General features: G+C 42.3%; 1 protein-coding gene across 12 annotated transcripts in view; it reads right to left on the bottom strand.

The window, feature by feature from the left end:
* Positions 1–17,674, bottom strand: part of ARHGAP24 (Rho GTPase activating protein 24) — a 210,554-nt gene that overhangs the window by 25,064 nt on the left and 167,816 nt on the right. For 4 of the 12 annotated variants that reach the window (XM_061350913.1, XM_061350914.1, XM_061350917.1 and 1 more), the window contains one exon: positions 8,499–8,621. In XM_061350913.1, the coding sequence (XP_061206897.1) occupies positions 8,499–8,621 (123 nt within the window). Of the gene's footprint in view, positions 1–517; positions 653–4,290; positions 5,443–5,603; positions 5,711–8,498; positions 8,628–17,674 lie in introns of those variants that run through there. The other 8 variants (XM_061350916.1, XM_061350920.1, XM_061350924.1 and 5 more) reach the window with 8 other exon arrangements.

Raw genomic sequence — 17,674 nt, 5'->3', positions numbered from 1 at the left:
TTACCTTATCTTTCTGGTGTCTGTTGGGCTTTTTACTGTTTTGGAATAAAAGCCATGATCACTGCCCTGCAAGGTTCACCTTCTCCCACTGTCCCTTTCTAATACCTTTACCCCCTCTTATGTTTCAACTACAGAGTTACTTCAGATTAATAGGTTACAAAGAGTAAGACGTTGGCTGTTACAAAACAAAGGCAATGCTGTAAGAACTGTGGTTGCAAACATACAGCTACTTCAGCAATTGGCAGGGGCAGACAAGAGTGAACACTATTAGCTGTACCTGCTCACTGTTAGCATCTCCTTTACACAGAAGCAAAGACAGTCCAAGTTATGGAGACTACAGTATAACCAAAACCAGAGGTAATTTCACAAGTAAATTTACACTACAGTAACTAAACAATAACAGCTCTGTGAATGAAATAAAAGAGAGCCCTCATAACTCATGTTATAATCCAAACCCAAGTTCTCCTAAATCTCAGCATCTCCAAAATCCAGAAACGCAGAGATGACAAGTGCTGACCTGTGGTTTGGTTTATCCTTGGGATAAGGTGCCAGAGGGGAAACAAACAAACAAAACCAACAGGAAACCTTGAGATTCAGGATGGCAGCAGCTTGGCTTCCTAAAAGCTGGCAGCAGGATAATGTACAGAATTCCAGCTCTGACCGGTCATTAGATTTAATCAGCAGAACTGCTTTTTTTTCAGAGAGGCCCTTGTAGGTCTTTAAAGCTATATCCAATTAAGCCAAGATCACGCATAACATCAAAGAGGAAAATCACATGCTAGTAAAGGGCATGCCGAGCGATTATTCATTAACTAGAACATTCCTGTGGCAGAAGTTTTGTAAACATTTTGAGAAACTAGGTTTCCAAGCCTAACAGATACCTATAAAGCTTATGAAAGACACTACAGTGCTATACCCAAATTCTGCATTTGTCTACTCAAGAGTTGAGAAAACCTTGTGGTAATTTCAGTGTTCACAGTTAGAGTGTGTTTTTAAAATCTAAGAATGCTATTAGTCAATGATTTCCTCAGCTGCTGAGCACAGGCGGGGGTCACACTGCAAGTCTATTGACTCCACACTTGTGATTAAGAATAAAGGAGAAGGATTTAGGCAGTTGTCTCCTTGCTCTATAATGAACAGCTTGAAAATGCTAGAAAATGCTGTAGCTCTACCACAGCACACACATTCACTGAGCCAGGTTTGTGCTTTCTCAAGCCACCTCACAGCAATTCAGATGACAGCATGATTTTCAGAGAGCATAAAGCACAGACCGCTGATGCTTTCAACACAGGGCCCACGCCTGTACATGTATTCTCTCCATGTGCAGCCCTTCCAAAAGAAGTTCTGAGTTATAGGCTATACTGATCAGAAAGGGTCAGTTAAGGTGAAAGGAACTGATCTCAGCTTAGGATCCAAATGGGAATTTCTATTCTCTCTCAATTCTACATCAGTAATTCATTGACAGTGAAAATAACAGATCAGGTGAATGGCTTTCAACAGCAGGGCTGAGAACAAAGATCCTGAAATAACACAGAGAAGTGGCTGTCATGGCCACAGAATTCTTAATATAGGGGGTTTAATTATTATTTCTTCTCAGTTTTCTCCAGTGTTCCCCAGCACTAAGTGCTCTCTCTTCTGAGGGATCAAAGGCAGGGAGTATATTCTTCTTCTTTACAGGATTTTGTGACATCCATGAGAGGAAAAATCCCACCAAAATTAGCGGAGGCAGAATTTTGTTCCCTGACTCATTCTCTTTCCTTCAAGCCTTCTCCTACCCCACAGTCAATATGATGCCAGCAGGAGATATGATAAACTCCTGACCTCCTAACACTGGAGGTTACTGCCTAGAAAAGACAAATCTGAAGTAAGAGCAGAACTAGCTACAGGCTGAAAAGGAAGAGAGGCAATTTTAAAAAACATCACTGGGAACTTACCATGTGCAATCACATCAGGGCCTGCACCATTTCTTTGGCTGTGACCAATGCTACCTCCACCACCAAAACTCTGCTCACCCAAATTCAACATGCTGTTCAATGTTCTCACCACTGCACACCAGAAAAGTTACCCTCAGCTACTGCTTTTCCTGCTTATGCTCTCAGGAGGTAACTCTGGTGGTATTTCAACAGAAGGCATCTTCTCCAAATTGGATTTTAAAGATGCCTGGGTCTGTCTCTGTTCAGATGCTGCCACTGAGCACTGACTTGTATGACATGACCTACAAACAGGTCTGACATTTAATTTTTTGATGCTTATCACAATGCAGTTTTGATCTGGATTTCCAGGCAGGGTTCTACACCTTGTATTACTGGTGAAGATAATGATGTATCTCTGCCTAAACACACAGTGTCGTGATTGCCTTGTAGTTCTTCCAAAGACAGTGGTTTTCCCTGCTAATTTTATTTTCTGCATCATATTGCACAGCTGAGAACTAACTGATTTGCCTTATGCAAATATGAGCTAGGTTTGCAGAATGTTAGTTTTGGGGTTTTTATACTTAGGTAGACAATCTACAAGTAAGAATTCATCCAATTAATAAGACGATTGTAGTTAGCTTTATTTGTCTTTACAACCATAGTAAAAGCTTGACTGAAAGTCCAATAAATGTTCAAATTTCTGTTGTCTTCAATGGGACACGGACCTAGTATAACACGCACAACCAGAATTCTGCAGCTCTGATTTAGGGGCCTTGTGACTATGCTCTTGACAGCAATCCTGTATGAGAAAGCAACTGGAACAAACTATGTGGGGTAAAGCAAGTTAGCAGCATGGCCTCCATCACTCTGCCCTCTGCCTCAAGCATTGCAGCTTCGCTTGGGCTTTTTCACATGAAGAGTTTATGTGTCAGTACATACGGGGACAGAATCAACAGCTGCAGCTCTTCCTGGAGCTAAGGCTGCAGTCAGGCACAAAAGCAGCTGTCTGTAAAATTATCAGGTAATCCTTTATTCAACTTCCAAATATTTCCCAAAGAGTTAAGTGTATAAACAGGGTACAGACAGCTCTAATTCATACCGACACCTTGAAATGCACTAGGATACTTCAAACAGACACATCCACATCCTCCTGGCCAGTCTCCAGATGGACTGAACTCCAGCAACCAAGGGAAATGCCAGCCTCAGGGTGGAAGGGAGGGATACAGCAGGGAAAAGGCTTTCAAGGCTCTCAGCTACAGGCAATAGCTGATCTCTGCTGCAGTTCTGCAGCAAGTCCCTCACTGTGATTCTCATTTCAAGGCATTGCCCCTGACTGCCTGCACAGACAACCCAAAAAGCAATGACGCCAGCACAGCACTACTGAGTCTTGTGAGCAAAGAGCTGCATGGTCTTGCAAAAGGACAAATGGCAGTATGGAAGAACACTTTAGGGAAGAGGAGGAGATAAAGATGATTGTATTTCAAAAGAACTGTGTAAGAGCATTTCTCACCCTTCAGAGTAACATGAAAATTTAGCCCTTTAAACTTGGATTTCTCTGTCCAGCATAGTTTTTAAGGCAGCACCGATATTACCTTCTTCCATCACACAAATTTTTGTCCTCATCATAGAGATAATTTCTCCCCACCAATCCCAAGCACAGTGGCAGCTTATCATCACTTGTCATCTATCTCTCTTAGACATGTGTTTCCAGCTGACACATTTTGAAAGCTAGCACCATCTTTGCCCTTCTCCCACCAGTACTGCCATGCTCTACTTCAACAGGAGCATGTGCAATGCAGAAGAAAACTAGCTTTAAATATCCATATGCAGCAGGTGGAAAGGCAAATTCAAGCTTCAGGGAAGCAGAATGAAGTGGCAATGCAGCATTTGCAACAGGACAGTGCACTGTAGGGCTACACTTCAGCAGAAATCTCTGAATTCAAGGACTTGGTCTTCAGCACAGATGCTGCATTTATCATGTTGCTTCATGTTGCTTCACTCCCTCTCTTCTCCCCCTCCTCCCACACAGACAAAATGCAAGCCCAAACTCTTCTCCCTGATGTTCTGCCAAACCACAGGTCTGATTCCCCCACTGCTCTCACTGATTTTTGCTCAGAGGCTCTGTGATAATCTTGTCTCAAGCCACCTCATTCAGGCATCCCATTCATGGGTTATTATGTAGAGGAGACATATCAGCTGGCTAGCTACAAACAAATGAACAAAGAAGTAAATAAATCATTCGTGGAATGTTGGCATCTGCATTGTTTAATGCCTTTTGTTTCAGTACTCTCATCTGCCCCTGCACACACAGTCCCCTCAACTCCTCAGAAACCATGGCTTCACTAGCAAGCAGAACACAGCGACAGAATGAACCTACCTTTACGGAAACTAAAACATCGCTTAATTCTCCTATAAGTAGTTTTAGGAATAAAAGGAGCTGCTGCTAAGGCACCTGGGCTGCGGACTCCAGCATTTCTGTCTTCAGGCATCATACAGGCCAGAGCCCACACGTCCCTCCAAAGCTTTCTTTTACCAGCTGCATCCAGACAAAACACCACGGCTGCTCATCGTTACTGACTGCTGAGGAGTTTTTACAGTAGTGTATTTTCCTCTGGAGCTAGGAGATTTGTGGTCTTCTAGATCTTGGGTAGAGCTTGAAGTGATTTTAATGTTCTCTTCCCTTCTTCAATTTTGCTTTGGGGAACAATTTCCTTCCGTCTCTCTATTTCCTTTCATTTCTTTTATTTCCTGCGGCAAGACAACTGTCTATTATGCAATGGCACAACAAAAGAGTTTCAGCAAAAAGATGTATCTTCCATTCAAACAGAAGTGCCTGCACAGATGGAGGGGGAGAAAGACCTCTTCCTTCCAGCTGGAGCAGGGGGTTGAGTGGCAGAGACTCCAGTTCCACAAGAAAAGGTCAGTGCTTTGCAGTGTGCAAGGGGAAAGAGAACAATACCAAGGCCACTGAAGAATCCTCAGGGATACAATACTCCTTGCTGGCTCCCTTTATCACTGCAATTGAGAAGCAAAACCAACAGTCCCTCCGCCCAAAAGACTTTCTGTCCGTAACAGATTCAAATGGCCTTTTATATACCCAGCTCCCTGTATGATGTTCGCATGGGCTCTCGCTTTTTTATTGCCTTCGAACTACCAGAAGCTCTCACGGGAGAGGTGCGTCAGATGCGGCAGCAGTGCATCTCTGCCGGCAGGATGCTGGGGAGCTGCTGAGGAATACGTGCCTCCCGGGGGGATGCTCTGCTGCCGCGCTCCCTCCCGGTCCCACGCCTGGCGATGGCAGCCGGGGCCGCTGCCGCCTGCGCCAGCCCCGCGCCTGCCGCAGGTGCAGGGAAACGAGAATCCGCCGCAGCGCAGGTTTGCCTGCTCCTCCGGGAGACCTGGAGGTGACTTCAGGCGGCTGCCGTGTGCGGCAGCTTGAGAAGCGAGCAGGCTGTGCCCGGCTCCTGCGGGAGGTGCCAGACCTTACACTACTACCCTGCTACAGTGCTCATGCTCCTTCTCCTCCCTCCCCCTTAGCTGCAAGCTCTGCCATTCAAGCTCAGGCCTTCCCTCCTGTAAAAAAATTGCCTTTTTAATCTAATCAGGAAGGGAATTTCATCTGCAAACAGGCACTGCATGCCCTGGCTCATTTACATTTCTGTTTCCATCCAGAATCTTTTCCACACTCACCTTATTCTTTTGGTGCAAAACCCCAACCTGTTTCTGATCCCCTTAGCAGATTCCCACCTGCCCCCCTCCTGTGTTCTCTTTCTAGCACAGGTTAACAAACAACAGTTTAGCGATACGGTTAATCATTTACAGTGCTCCTGGGTCTGGTACCAGGAGTCCTTTCCCACTGCCAGACAAACTCCAAGTACCAGTGGCTCACCAAGGCTCAGGCATACCCACTGCATGTGCACACACACACAGAGAGCTTGCTTACAATGCTTACAAGAATCAGAAAATTCAAATGTTACTCAAAGTGGCTCTTGACTTGTATGACACCAGGCTACTGCGTTTCAGCATCTAGTACTGTAATGTAGGAAGCCGATATGAAACGTGTGTTTTGACTATAATCAGCTGTTCAAAATAATTTGTACTTGTCACTGACTGATCATCACCATGTGACTACAACTTCTCTACATCTTGTTTATAGCCAATGTAATAGGTAAAAAGATTTTTAACTTCAGGGGCTACAGCTTGTGAAGTCAGACTCTTGGACAACTTAAGCCAGAAGTGCCCTTCTTTAGAAGGGCCAGACTGTCACAGCAGCTGTAGCAACATCCATGTAGCACGGCATAACAGAAGTACAAGTGTGTTCAGTGACACATAATTACAGAACACTTAATAGGGCTTATTAAGATTGGTTAAGATAACTCAGAATATCAAGTTAAGTAACAGTTAATAAAATAGGGGACATACTAGAAATACAGTTCTTAATGGTGACACATCCCATGATACTGCTTTTGTCTTGTTATCACAGTCAAACCTTCTCAGTGAACACTAAACCTAAAATCATGTTCTATCTATTCTCATGTTTTCCAAGAAGTTAACTATTTGTTTACCAATACAAATAAGTCAGTGTATTTGTTCAAGAAATCCAATAGGAAGAACAAAAAAAAAACAAAAACAAAACCCTCATGCTTACAAGTGTTTTAACTGCAATGAATTTAAACAGTAATTCAAGAATTGCACCCATCTCTTGTTTTATGCAAATCAGCAGGCAAAATCTTCAGTGAGGTGCTTCTCTCAGTAACGGAAATTAAACACTGCTCCAACAATGGTGGTGTCCTGAGAATTTTCATGGTGGCTGGAAGGATTCCCAGCTGTAACCAGAAATAGCTCTTGCCCCATAAAAGCAAATGAGAGGCTGGTGAAGAAAGCATAGGGTCAGGGCTTGGGAGATTTGGTTTCTATTTGTAGCTGTGGGCTAGAAACAGAGTTTCACCTAATCTCAGCTCCCTGCCTGTAAACACTTCTCAACTGCAGAACCGAAAGCCTGCCTTTCCTCATTATTTGCCATAGGAAGATACTGTGGTGCTAAAAGCCAAGTGCAAAAATCAAAGATACACCCTGAAAACTCCAGTTCTATTATGCCCCAAAATTTATTGTTGCTTCAATAGATTATGTTGCTACTAGATGGAAGTAAGAGAACATTGAGGAGCTCATCATGAAGCCTGCTTTACAAAGAGACGGTTGGGGATGAGTGATTTTAGGGCTATGTAAACAAGCATATTCCTTACCCAGCCTAATAGTAGAAGACTCTACCTGCCCTCTCCCAAACCAACTTCCTGTAGAAGCTTCCACTTTTTAAGAGAAACCTTTCACTTTGTGGTTTTTGGGTTTTGCTTGGTTATTTTTTTAAGCATCCTCCTGCAAGATTTACACACCCAGATCCAGGACTGTGCCAGCTTATTAAGGTGTAGGGCCAGATCCCAGTGAGATGACTGCTTAACACCATCTCTCCAGGGCACATTTCCCCAGGAGGAGCCAAAGAGAAGACATGTTTGAAGAGGTGTCAGGCGAGCCCTAGCTATTCAGTTCCCTCAGCACAAGCCACCCAGTGAGGCCAAAGCCTTCACCTAAGAACTGTGTGACCTGAATGAAGCACAAGGGAAGATGGGTGGCTTACAATAAAAGTTTAGTTTAGAATGCTAGTTTCCTTCAGTCCCACCAATCCTCTCTGCTGTGGTCTACCTCAGTTGAGAAAAATAACATTTGCAGTAAGCAATCAGAGTTTTCAGTGATAACTGCACTTCTTAATCATGAAACAGCACAGACAACCCTGCCTGACTTACTTTTCCAGCAACCTGCAGACAAGACCAAACCGTCTGATGCAAAATGGGTGCTCTTTCACAGTGGAAAAACATTTCTGTCCTCAAACTTAGATATTTTAGAGCTCTAGGAACAGACACATTAATGTATTAACATTTTGTGCAAACATATCAATCATACTCACATTATAATAATACAGGCATTATCACCATAATAATAATGTCGATAATAATTTTCAGCCCATTCAATTTAAGAGGGCTTTTTAAAAAGACAGCTACACATCTGACACAAATTTTGGTCCAGTACTACTGAAATTATTAAGTATGCCAATCACAGGAAAAAGAATCTGAAGTTTATACTGGAGTGCATAGCTTTATTTAATGCTGGTCTTAGCTGTCCCTTGCAAGAGAAGCACTGACAGCTTCTTGTAACAGGCACTGATGAAGCCCACAGACAGTATTTTAGCTAGTGACCAAAGGAAATATCCCACCTCTCCCTGTGGGAAAGCTGATCCCATAGAAGACCAACCTTTTGTGAAAATCCCCCCTTGCCTTGGTAATGCACTATCATGTGATATCCTAATCAAGGGAAGTGGTTTCAGACAGTTTAAAGCATTTTAATTGAGCCCTCTGCACAGGAACATGCCTGATACCTGCACTGCAAGTGAAAACACAGGATTTACTCCACTTTTTCTGGAAGACCTAGACCCTTCTCCTTCACCTCAAAATTCTGGCCGTAATAGAAAGACGGCAAGAACCCTTATGTGTCTTTATGTATCTGGGAGCCTTGCATGTTCCCTTACTGACTCACCTCCTCCAAATGGTGCCCATATAACCCTGCGAATGGATTTCACCCAATCCTCCATGTCATTCTGTGTGCTTGCCATAAGAAGGTACGTTTCATGATTAGCTGTCATCCGCTCTCGGTCTCCTCCTGCAAGAGAAGATAATTGCACTTAGAAACCCTTTTCTTTCCTGCCCAGCCAAGTTCCTGCCAGACTGACTGCTGAAAGCAGGAATAGCGGCTTCATAGCAAGCAGACACGGATACTATGCAGTGGAGTGTTTATCATCAGACATGGCACGAAAAGAAGGTCCTGTAAGTACATTCCCCATCAGACAGCAAGAAGCTGTCATGCTTCCAAAAGGAAATGAGAGGATAAATGTCATCGGTAAACAAAAACAGCCCCATGCTGTTCCAAGAACCACGGGAGCCTGCACTAATCTGTAACTTGATATACACACTGGAAATTTTGCAGCAGTTACTGTACCCTGACTGGGAGAATAAATGCAAAGAAAGATAAGTGCACTTTGAACAAGTGGGGATGACTCCATTTTTATCTTCAGGAGCACAATGTGTCACATTCATGGCAATAATATTTGATACATCCAAGTGTTGCTGTAAATCTCTAAGGAGAAGGGACCCAACTCTAGCAGCTGACATGGTACAACTCACTGCCTTGGACAGCTCTAATGGGATTACATTAAGAGGGAACACACTGCTCTATTATCCTTTATTTAAAGGATGGGCCAACATTAAAAGGGTCAAAACCAGAACATGGCTTGCCACAGCTCCAGGTTTTCACACTTGCAGTAGTGCCACACCTCCATGCTAATGGATATGATGTCAGTGCAAGAGCACATGGGGATTCAAACCACCTTTCCAGCACTGCAGAAGAAGCAAACCCTTCCAGAAAGATAGTGCCAGACATTTTGAAGCCCTTTCACTGAGCCAAGGGCATGCATGTATATATACCCCCCACACAAACATGATGACTTATTAATCCTGCGAGTTCTGCGTTCATTTCTTTCCAGCTTCTTCCATCGTATTATTGCTTCTAGTCATATCTAAAGCAACTGTTTCTGTTCATTACAGCTGGAATACTGCTTCTGGGAGGTCTTCTGAAGAGTGTCATGACCACTGCTTGCCTCTACAACAGATAGGTTTCTAAAGAGAAATTTCTTACGAGCTAGAAAATACAACCACAACTTCCTAGCACAACCATTCTGAATAAACCTACTTGTACAGCGCACACTTCACAGAATTAGGACACACAACTGTAAAAAGAACCTAAGCGGAATTAGGCAAACAAAATAGCCAGATTTTCCCAGACATGGGCAGATCCTACTGAAGACATTGCTATTTAAAACTTAAATTTGAACTTGGAAGTAAAGAGAGGCTCTTGCTTTCTACAGTCAAAATGCAGCCACTTCTGTGCTATGTTCCATCATTTTTACCTTTCAAGAAGTGGAAGATGCAGTTATGGCGAATGGGAAGCATTAGCATCCCAAATAGTAGTACTCCACATCAACCCTGCCAGTGGCAATATATGGAAGACAGACACAAACGGATTTACGCTGTCTTTTAGTGTCTCATCAGTATATCCTCAGACTTCTAGGCTTAAATCACCAGTGATTAGTGTTAATATAAAAGTTGGGTGATCAAAATTTCTGTTTTGCTCCTAAACAAGGAGTTTCATTAGGAAAAAAGAAAAGAGAATAAGGACATTCATCTTGCTCTCTGATATCCTAGCATCCTTTACCACTTGCAGAGATTATTTGTGTTTAGGATTAAAAGTCTAAATACAAATGCTGTAAAATGAAAGCTGATGAAGGAAATGCAGGTGGGTTTTTCCAGAGAAATTGATTAAATATGCCACTTAATGTGCAGTTCATCTACTATATAAGAGAAAACTTAAGAACACAAAGTGTAGTGGAAGAGCCATGAATTCTATTGTAATTATTGGTGTTTTACTTGTGAAAAAATACTAATTGGAGTCCTGATCAGGAACTACAAATTACACAGTCTTCTTATACATCTGAACATAGAAGAGCATGCCTGCTTCATTGCATATGGGGATAGCACTTAGTTCTACGTCAAGCTACAATTGGAAGATTTATGCAAAGCACAGATGGGTGCATTTCTGGGTTGCAATCAATTTGTACGGAATAACAGTTGCACAGAGATCAGCTCTTCTACCTTACAGGCTCGTATAATGATGAGGCTCTGAGTGATACAGGGATATGTGAGAGAAGAGGAAAGCATTGTTTAGTATATGTATGCAGAACTGTGATGATGGACCGTAGTAGCTGGAAGTGAAATCCAGACAATATAGCAAAGAGAAATATTTGAAAGAGAAACTAAAAACTTTGAAAACAAAGTGAAAATAGGGTGCAGTAGAAACAAAACAAAGGACTCCTCAGGCAAGTTTTTCAGAAATTAATGTCTGAATATTAGCTCTAAATCTTTTTGTAAGTATTATGGCTTGATTATTTTTGTGAGGTGATGAGCAGGCAGGAGTTCCTTTGTGAATACTATTTGAATACCATATGGAGGTGCATTTAATGTATTCACCTGAAACATTAGGAGGGTAAAATTGTATCATTTAGCATTTTCTTGAAAAATAAAAAATAAACAAGACAAATGTGAAGCATCCAGGCAGGAGGATGTTTCTAAAGGAAACACAGCGGTTATCCTGTAATGCCAGTCTGCCTGTCACCATCTTTCAGTTCCCAAGCTGAGAGTAAGGGTTTCTGAAACTGTGGCTAAGATAAATGTACAAGGGAGTAGGGAACTGTTTCACTTCCAAATTGGCCCCAATTGTTTTTTGGTGGAATGTGAATATTCTTTTGAGGTTGGACATGACATTCTCAGCTTGGAAAAATCAGATTAATCCTGGTTTTTTATGTTCCTTCTGGGAGAAAATTCTCTTTTAAACAGTTGGTATGAATTTAATCCTTTCGCATTCCATTCTCAAGAATGCTAGAACTACTGTTTGCAAGAAATCCAAGATGCTGTTAAAAGGATGAGCAAATATTTCAGAGTTCAGACTGAGTACATCCATGGAATCATAGAAAGGTTTGGGTTGGAAGGGAACTTAAACATCATCTAGTTCCAACCCTGCTGCCATGGGCAGGGACACCTTCCACCAGACCAGGGAGCTTAAAGCCCCATCCAGCACGGCCTTGAACACTGCCAGGGATGGGGCATCCACAAGTTTGAGCAGTCTGTGCCAGCGCCTCACCACCCTCACAGTGAATTTCTTCCTAATATCTAATATGAATCTACCCTCTTTCAGCTTAAAGTCATTCCCCCTTGTCCTGTCCCTACATGTCATTGTAAAAAGTCCCTCTCCAGATTTCCTGTAGGCCCCATTTAGGTACTGGAAGGCTGCTAAAAGACCTCCCAAAAGCCCTCTCTTCTCCAGGCTGAACAAGCCCAGACTCTCTCAGAGAGCCCAACTCTCTCTTCACAGGAGAGGTGCTCCAGCCCTATGATCATGTTTGTGGCCTCCTCTGGCCATGCTCTAGCAGGTCCCTGTCCCTGGTATGTGTTGGGGGCCCCAGAGCTGAACAGAGTACTGCAGGTGGGGTCTCACAAGAGCAGAATAGATTGGAAGAATCACATCTGTTGATCTGCTGGTCACACTCCTCTTGATGCAGCCCAGCACACGGCTGGTTTCTGACTGCAAGAGCACACTGAAGCCAGCTCATGTTGAGCTGCTCATCAACCAGCACCCCCCAAAAGTCCTTCTCACTCACAGCTGCCCTGAATCCATTCTCTGCCCTCCTGTATCTGTGCTTGGGATTGCCCAACCCAGGTGCAGGACCTTGCACTTGACCTTGTTGAACCACACTGAGGTACACACAGGCCCCCAGTTCATTATTTTCACTTACACTACATAGTTGCATTATTCCTAAGGCCTCAATGACAGGTAATAGGCTGGGTTGAGCAAGTTATACAAATTACATTTTCAATTATTTTACCCAGGACTGTCCCATTACATCCTCTATTCTTGTTGGCTCAATACTGTTCTGTCATCTGAAACAACACAGAGATGGCCAGAAGACACTTGTATCACCTGTATATTTTAAGTGACTTATATTACCACCAGTGAGAAACCTCAGCTTTGAAATACAGAATTCTCAAGCTCACTATTGTTTTACTACCAAACGATATCAGGTGCTCCATTTCATTTCTCTCTTCATAAAGAACTAACACAGTTTCCCCAAGAGGGGAATTAAGTAACTGTAAACAAGTCAGTAATGAAGATTTTGCTTTTCAAATCCTTCAGCACAAATATAATTTTCTACTGCTATCCAAGCCATGCTTTTGCATTTATAATCTTGAACCACAGTTCTCCACACTAAGGGTGCATTGTCTTTTGGGCATATTAACTTTTCAACATAAAGACTGCAGCCTAATTTAAGTGCTAAAAGGCAAAGGACTGCTAACAAAAGTACATTCCCTGGTGGGCATCATGCTCCACCACAATTTCCCCACTTGAAAAAAGCCTGGAAGACAGCAGGGCTTTTTCAATAGACAGAGCTGTTTTAATGAAGCTTTGAACCAGCTCCTGTTTGGATACCTGAAATCAGGCTCAGGAAATGTATTCCTTACATGTAACACAATGAAGACTCTTGCACAGGTAACTTCCTTCTGGGCTGCAGGTCTACAACTGTCTTCAAGAATAAGTTTAGTGTCTTCCACAATAAAAGCAATTTTGTGCACTGCACAGTTACCAAGTATTTCTCATAACATAACAATTATGGCTTAAATACCAAAGCAAAAACTGTAATGCTTGCTCATCAGCAGTTACAATTATGTTAAAAGATGTTATTAATGAGGAAAAGAGAGATGCGAATTCAAATCATCCCTTGTCCAATATAAGAGCTCTGATTTTTTTCTGAGCACAATCTTTTCAGGCATGCCTCATTTTTCCTCTTCCCCACTTCTTCTGACCTTCCTTTATTCCTAGTTCAAACTTCCACTACACTTCGAATGGATTTCGCAGTGACCCACCTCATCCTCACATACAAATCCAAATAGTACCTATTTCATATAGTCTGTTACTCCTTGACTACCCTGTCATGCAGATGCTGGTGTCAGCACAGTTAACTGCTCTATTTTACCCTTCCCCAGTGCCATTCCCACTTGAAAAAATTCTCATCTCCTTGCTCAAGACACACCACCTAAAACATTTTGTTCACAGGTTGCATTAATAGGCAATCAAGCTGTGTGGGCCCATCAGAGCTCTACAATTCCCCACCCCTGAGCAGCAGCACACATTGCTGCCTTCCGAGTTAATCAGTAACATGTGGAAGTTAGGGGAATGCTCCTTTTGCACTGCTGTTGACAGTTTTCAGCTTTCCAGAATTTTTCAGTGTTGTCAGCATTGTTATGATATAAAATGCAGTCTGAACTGTCGTGTTTGCTGTTCTATTGTTGCAACTTTCAGCTGTTTTCAGAGTTGCTGGTAACAATTCTACTTTCTTATTATGCCGAAGTTCTGTGAAACCATACACAACAGCAAAAAAAGTATTTTTCTACATTTTTTTTTCAGCCATACTAACTGAGATGAAATCACCTTTTTCTACCTGTATAGTGAGGACTGGCAATGAACTTACAGAAACAGATGGACTGGGGAACATGAGGAAGATATGAGAAATATCAATAAACAAAAAAAAAAAAAAAAAACCCAGAGGAAAAAAATCACCTGTGATGCTCAAATGTTTTATTTCTACTATGCTTTATTTCTACTATCTTCACATCAGGCTATGTCATTTGTAGATCTGAATTGCAATAACCAAGAGAGAAGAGAATGGTTGGAGACAGGACTCAGCTCTGGCACAGCATTTTACCCCGCCACTGACTGCACATGGTTGTATCTGATGATACATCTACAGGATGGGTGATTTTTAAGGAGGAATGCAGAAGACAGGCAAAACAGACATTAATCAGATGTGAAATGTCCTCAGCACTGAGGAGTTCCACTGAGAAGACCTCTTGACTTGAGTAGCAAAGATTCACTAGTAATTGAAACCTTTCTCAAACACTGTTTTGTGGAGTCATTAGAAATGGGGGGCAGCAGAACTACAGAAACAGCTCCATATTTAACTGCTTTATCAGTTTGCCATCTAATTTTTGGAATATTGCTGCAGTGCCTACAGATGATTTCTCAAATTTAACAGTTCTTACCTTCTGAAATTACTATTTTACTTGCTTCTTCCAATAACAGTTAAAATCTGTGGAAAATATGACTTGCCTCATGACTTGCCAAGAGGGAATCAATATAATTACGCAGTTGGCAAGAAGTGTGAGGATTACAATGTCAAACATTAGTGGTGATACAAGACTTGGTAGATGACTTCACTGTTACCTGTCATAACTGATTCTAAGAGAAAAGCATAAATACAAATTATTATAGCAACCTTATTTTCTCTGTTCTGAGTGACACACCTTAGAGATAAATTTCTTCTCTGCTGTCATTTGACAGTAAGAACCTTCTTTGAAGCGTCTCAAGTTGGACACACAAAATGGCCACCATGTTACTTGAAATTGGTTGATCTCTATTTTAGAGGAAGTCTCTGCAAACATATATCCATCTTTACTTCTAAGGAGATAGAAGAAAAAGCCCCATGCATTTGCTGATCTAGATACAGTCAACATATAGAAAGATGCTTCAAAAGTAATTGACTGCGAGGAACCTGCTCTGGCAAAAAGCAAGATCCTGGAGCTGTTGTTGCTGGAAAGACAGATAGCTGCCCTGTGCTACCAAATGCCTTCTTTGCTTTGCAGCCTCACGTCATTAAATTTCATTGAAGTGCAAAGACTCAACTTGCAATGGATTACTTTGAAAGGTCAGTTCCACAGCACATATTTGTACGTCATTTGACCTAGCAGGAAATTAAAACCTCTGATGATTTTAGGTAAGGAAGGATCAATACCTGAAGTCCTCAAACACAAATTAACACAGGGACTAGGAGAATTTACCTATACACATTGGTACATGAACTTCAGGCTGCAAAGCCAGCATACTAGGATGCCAGACCTAGATTGTCCTCAGACTGTAACAACATTCAAAGCACGTGCTCACTTCAGCTCTCAGCATCTACTCATTAAGCTCTCAGATGCTGATGAATATGGAGTATCCTGAGCCTTCAGCAGGTACAAATAAAGATGCTCTTTTACCAGTCTAAACATGCTCTTATGTGCACAACACAAGGGAGAGAGAATTAACTCAGTACAAAACCAAAGCTGAACTGCTAAATTCTTGTGATGCTCCTTTAGAAGGATGACAGCCAAAAAGAGCAGCTTTGATCAGGAGATAACCATCTGGTAGCCCGGACAGTGAATTGTGGCTAAGCCATAACTTGGGCCAGTCTTTGAAATTCTGTCTCATACAGCGTCCTATGGTCATTCCTGCATACAGACAAGCAGACAGTGCTATTTATTAATTCTTATGCAACAAAACTGATCTGATAAACACAGAAAATGTTGTCTGTCTTCTAATTTTACAGACAATTATTTTGTAAATAGACAGAAAAGTTGCCATGTTTCCAACAGATTCTCCAGAAGAAAGTGACCATACTCTCCCCACTTTTGGATACGGTACTTTCCAGTCTGTACTGAATTATGCCCAAACATAGAAATACTTCATTTCTCAAGAGAGCAACCAGTTATTTAAGCTGCTGATTTCAAATTTCATCACAGATAAAAATAATAGCTCTTTGTGGCATAGATACATCACCAAAAGGATGCAAACATTCTAACTGAGTAAGTATATATTATACATACACATAATTTCATTATAATATCACTTGCTTAATAACACAAAGTCCTTTTAGTGATTTAGAAAATAAATCAAGAATAAGTTACTCAATAAAATGTATAGGCTAACTGACATATGCAGAAGACAATTACATAGTACAGAGTTAAGTTTCAGTGGAAGATGACCTTGCTTATCTCAAGTAGCAGGAGATTTTAATCATCAGTTCAGGACATTTGTTACACAGCTCACCTGAGATCAATCATCTCCAGGAACACTGTGCCTCTTTGCACCATTCTGGGCTATCAGTTCAATATTAACTGAAGACAGAAACGTGCTACTTAATGAATTAACAGCTCAACTCTCCTGTCCTTTAAAAGTCTCTGAAATGCCTAATTCAAGTGGCAGCTTTCCTCAAGAACCACCAAACACCAGTCACCTGCAGAGCATAGACAGTGTACAGCTCTGTAAACCTCCACACCTTGAACAGAGCAGAATGAACAGAAACCTCATTTCAATTTTGGTATTTGTTATATGTATGCCACAGACACATGTTGATAATACAGTCCACATTTCTCCTTCTCACTCATGAGCAGGGCCTGAAGGAGCTGGCAAATGAAGTTGCTAAGCCACTGGCCATCATACTTGAAAAATCATGGCAGTCAGGTGAAGTTCCCGACAACTGGAAAAAGGGAAATATAACCCCCATTTTCAAGAAGGGGAAAATGGATGACCCACGGAACTATAGACGAGTCAGTCTCACCTCTGTGCCTGGCAAAATCTTGGAGCAGATTCTCCCAGAAGGCATGCTAAGGCACATGAAAAACAACAAGGTGCTTGGTGACAGCCAGCATGGCTTCATTAAGGGGAAATCCTGCCTGACCAATTTGGTGGCCTTCTATGATGGGGCTACAGAACTGATGGACAGGGGTAGAGCAGTTGATGTTGTCTACCTGGACTTGTGTAAAGTATTCAACACTGTCCCACACGACATCCTTGTCTCTAAATTGGAGAGACAACAATTTGATAGATGGACCACTCGGTGGATAAAGAGTTGTGGTCAACGGCTCAGTGTCCAGCTGGAGACCAGTAACAAGTGGTGTCCCTCGGGGATCGGTGTTGGGACCGCTCTTGTTCAACATCTTCGTCGCTGACATGGACAGTGGGATTGAGTGTGCCCTCAGCAAGTTTGCTGATGACACCAACCTGTGTGGTTCGGTTGATACGCTGGAGGGAAGGAATGCCATCCAGAGGGACCTTGACACGCTTGTGAGGTGGGCTGATGCCAACCTCATGAAGTTTAACCATGCCAAGTGCGAGGTCCTACACCTGGGTTGGAGCAATCCCAGGCACAGCTACAGGCTGGGCAGAGAAGAGATTCAGAGCAGCCCTGAGCAGAAGGACTTGGGGGTGCTGATCAATGAGAAAATGAACATGAG

The sequence above is a fragment of the Neopsephotus bourkii genome, unplaced genomic scaffold (assembly GCF_033783945.1).
Source record: "Neopsephotus bourkii isolate Nb327-2 ecotype Australia unplaced genomic scaffold, CSIRO-AGI_Nbou_v1 NB_547, whole genome shotgun sequence".
In the NCBI taxonomy this organism is placed as follows: Eukaryota; Metazoa; Chordata; class Aves; order Psittaciformes; family Psittacidae; genus Neopsephotus; species Neopsephotus bourkii.
The sequence above is the reverse complement of the archived record's forward strand: the minus strand, read 5'-3'. Positions and strand labels throughout refer to the sequence as shown.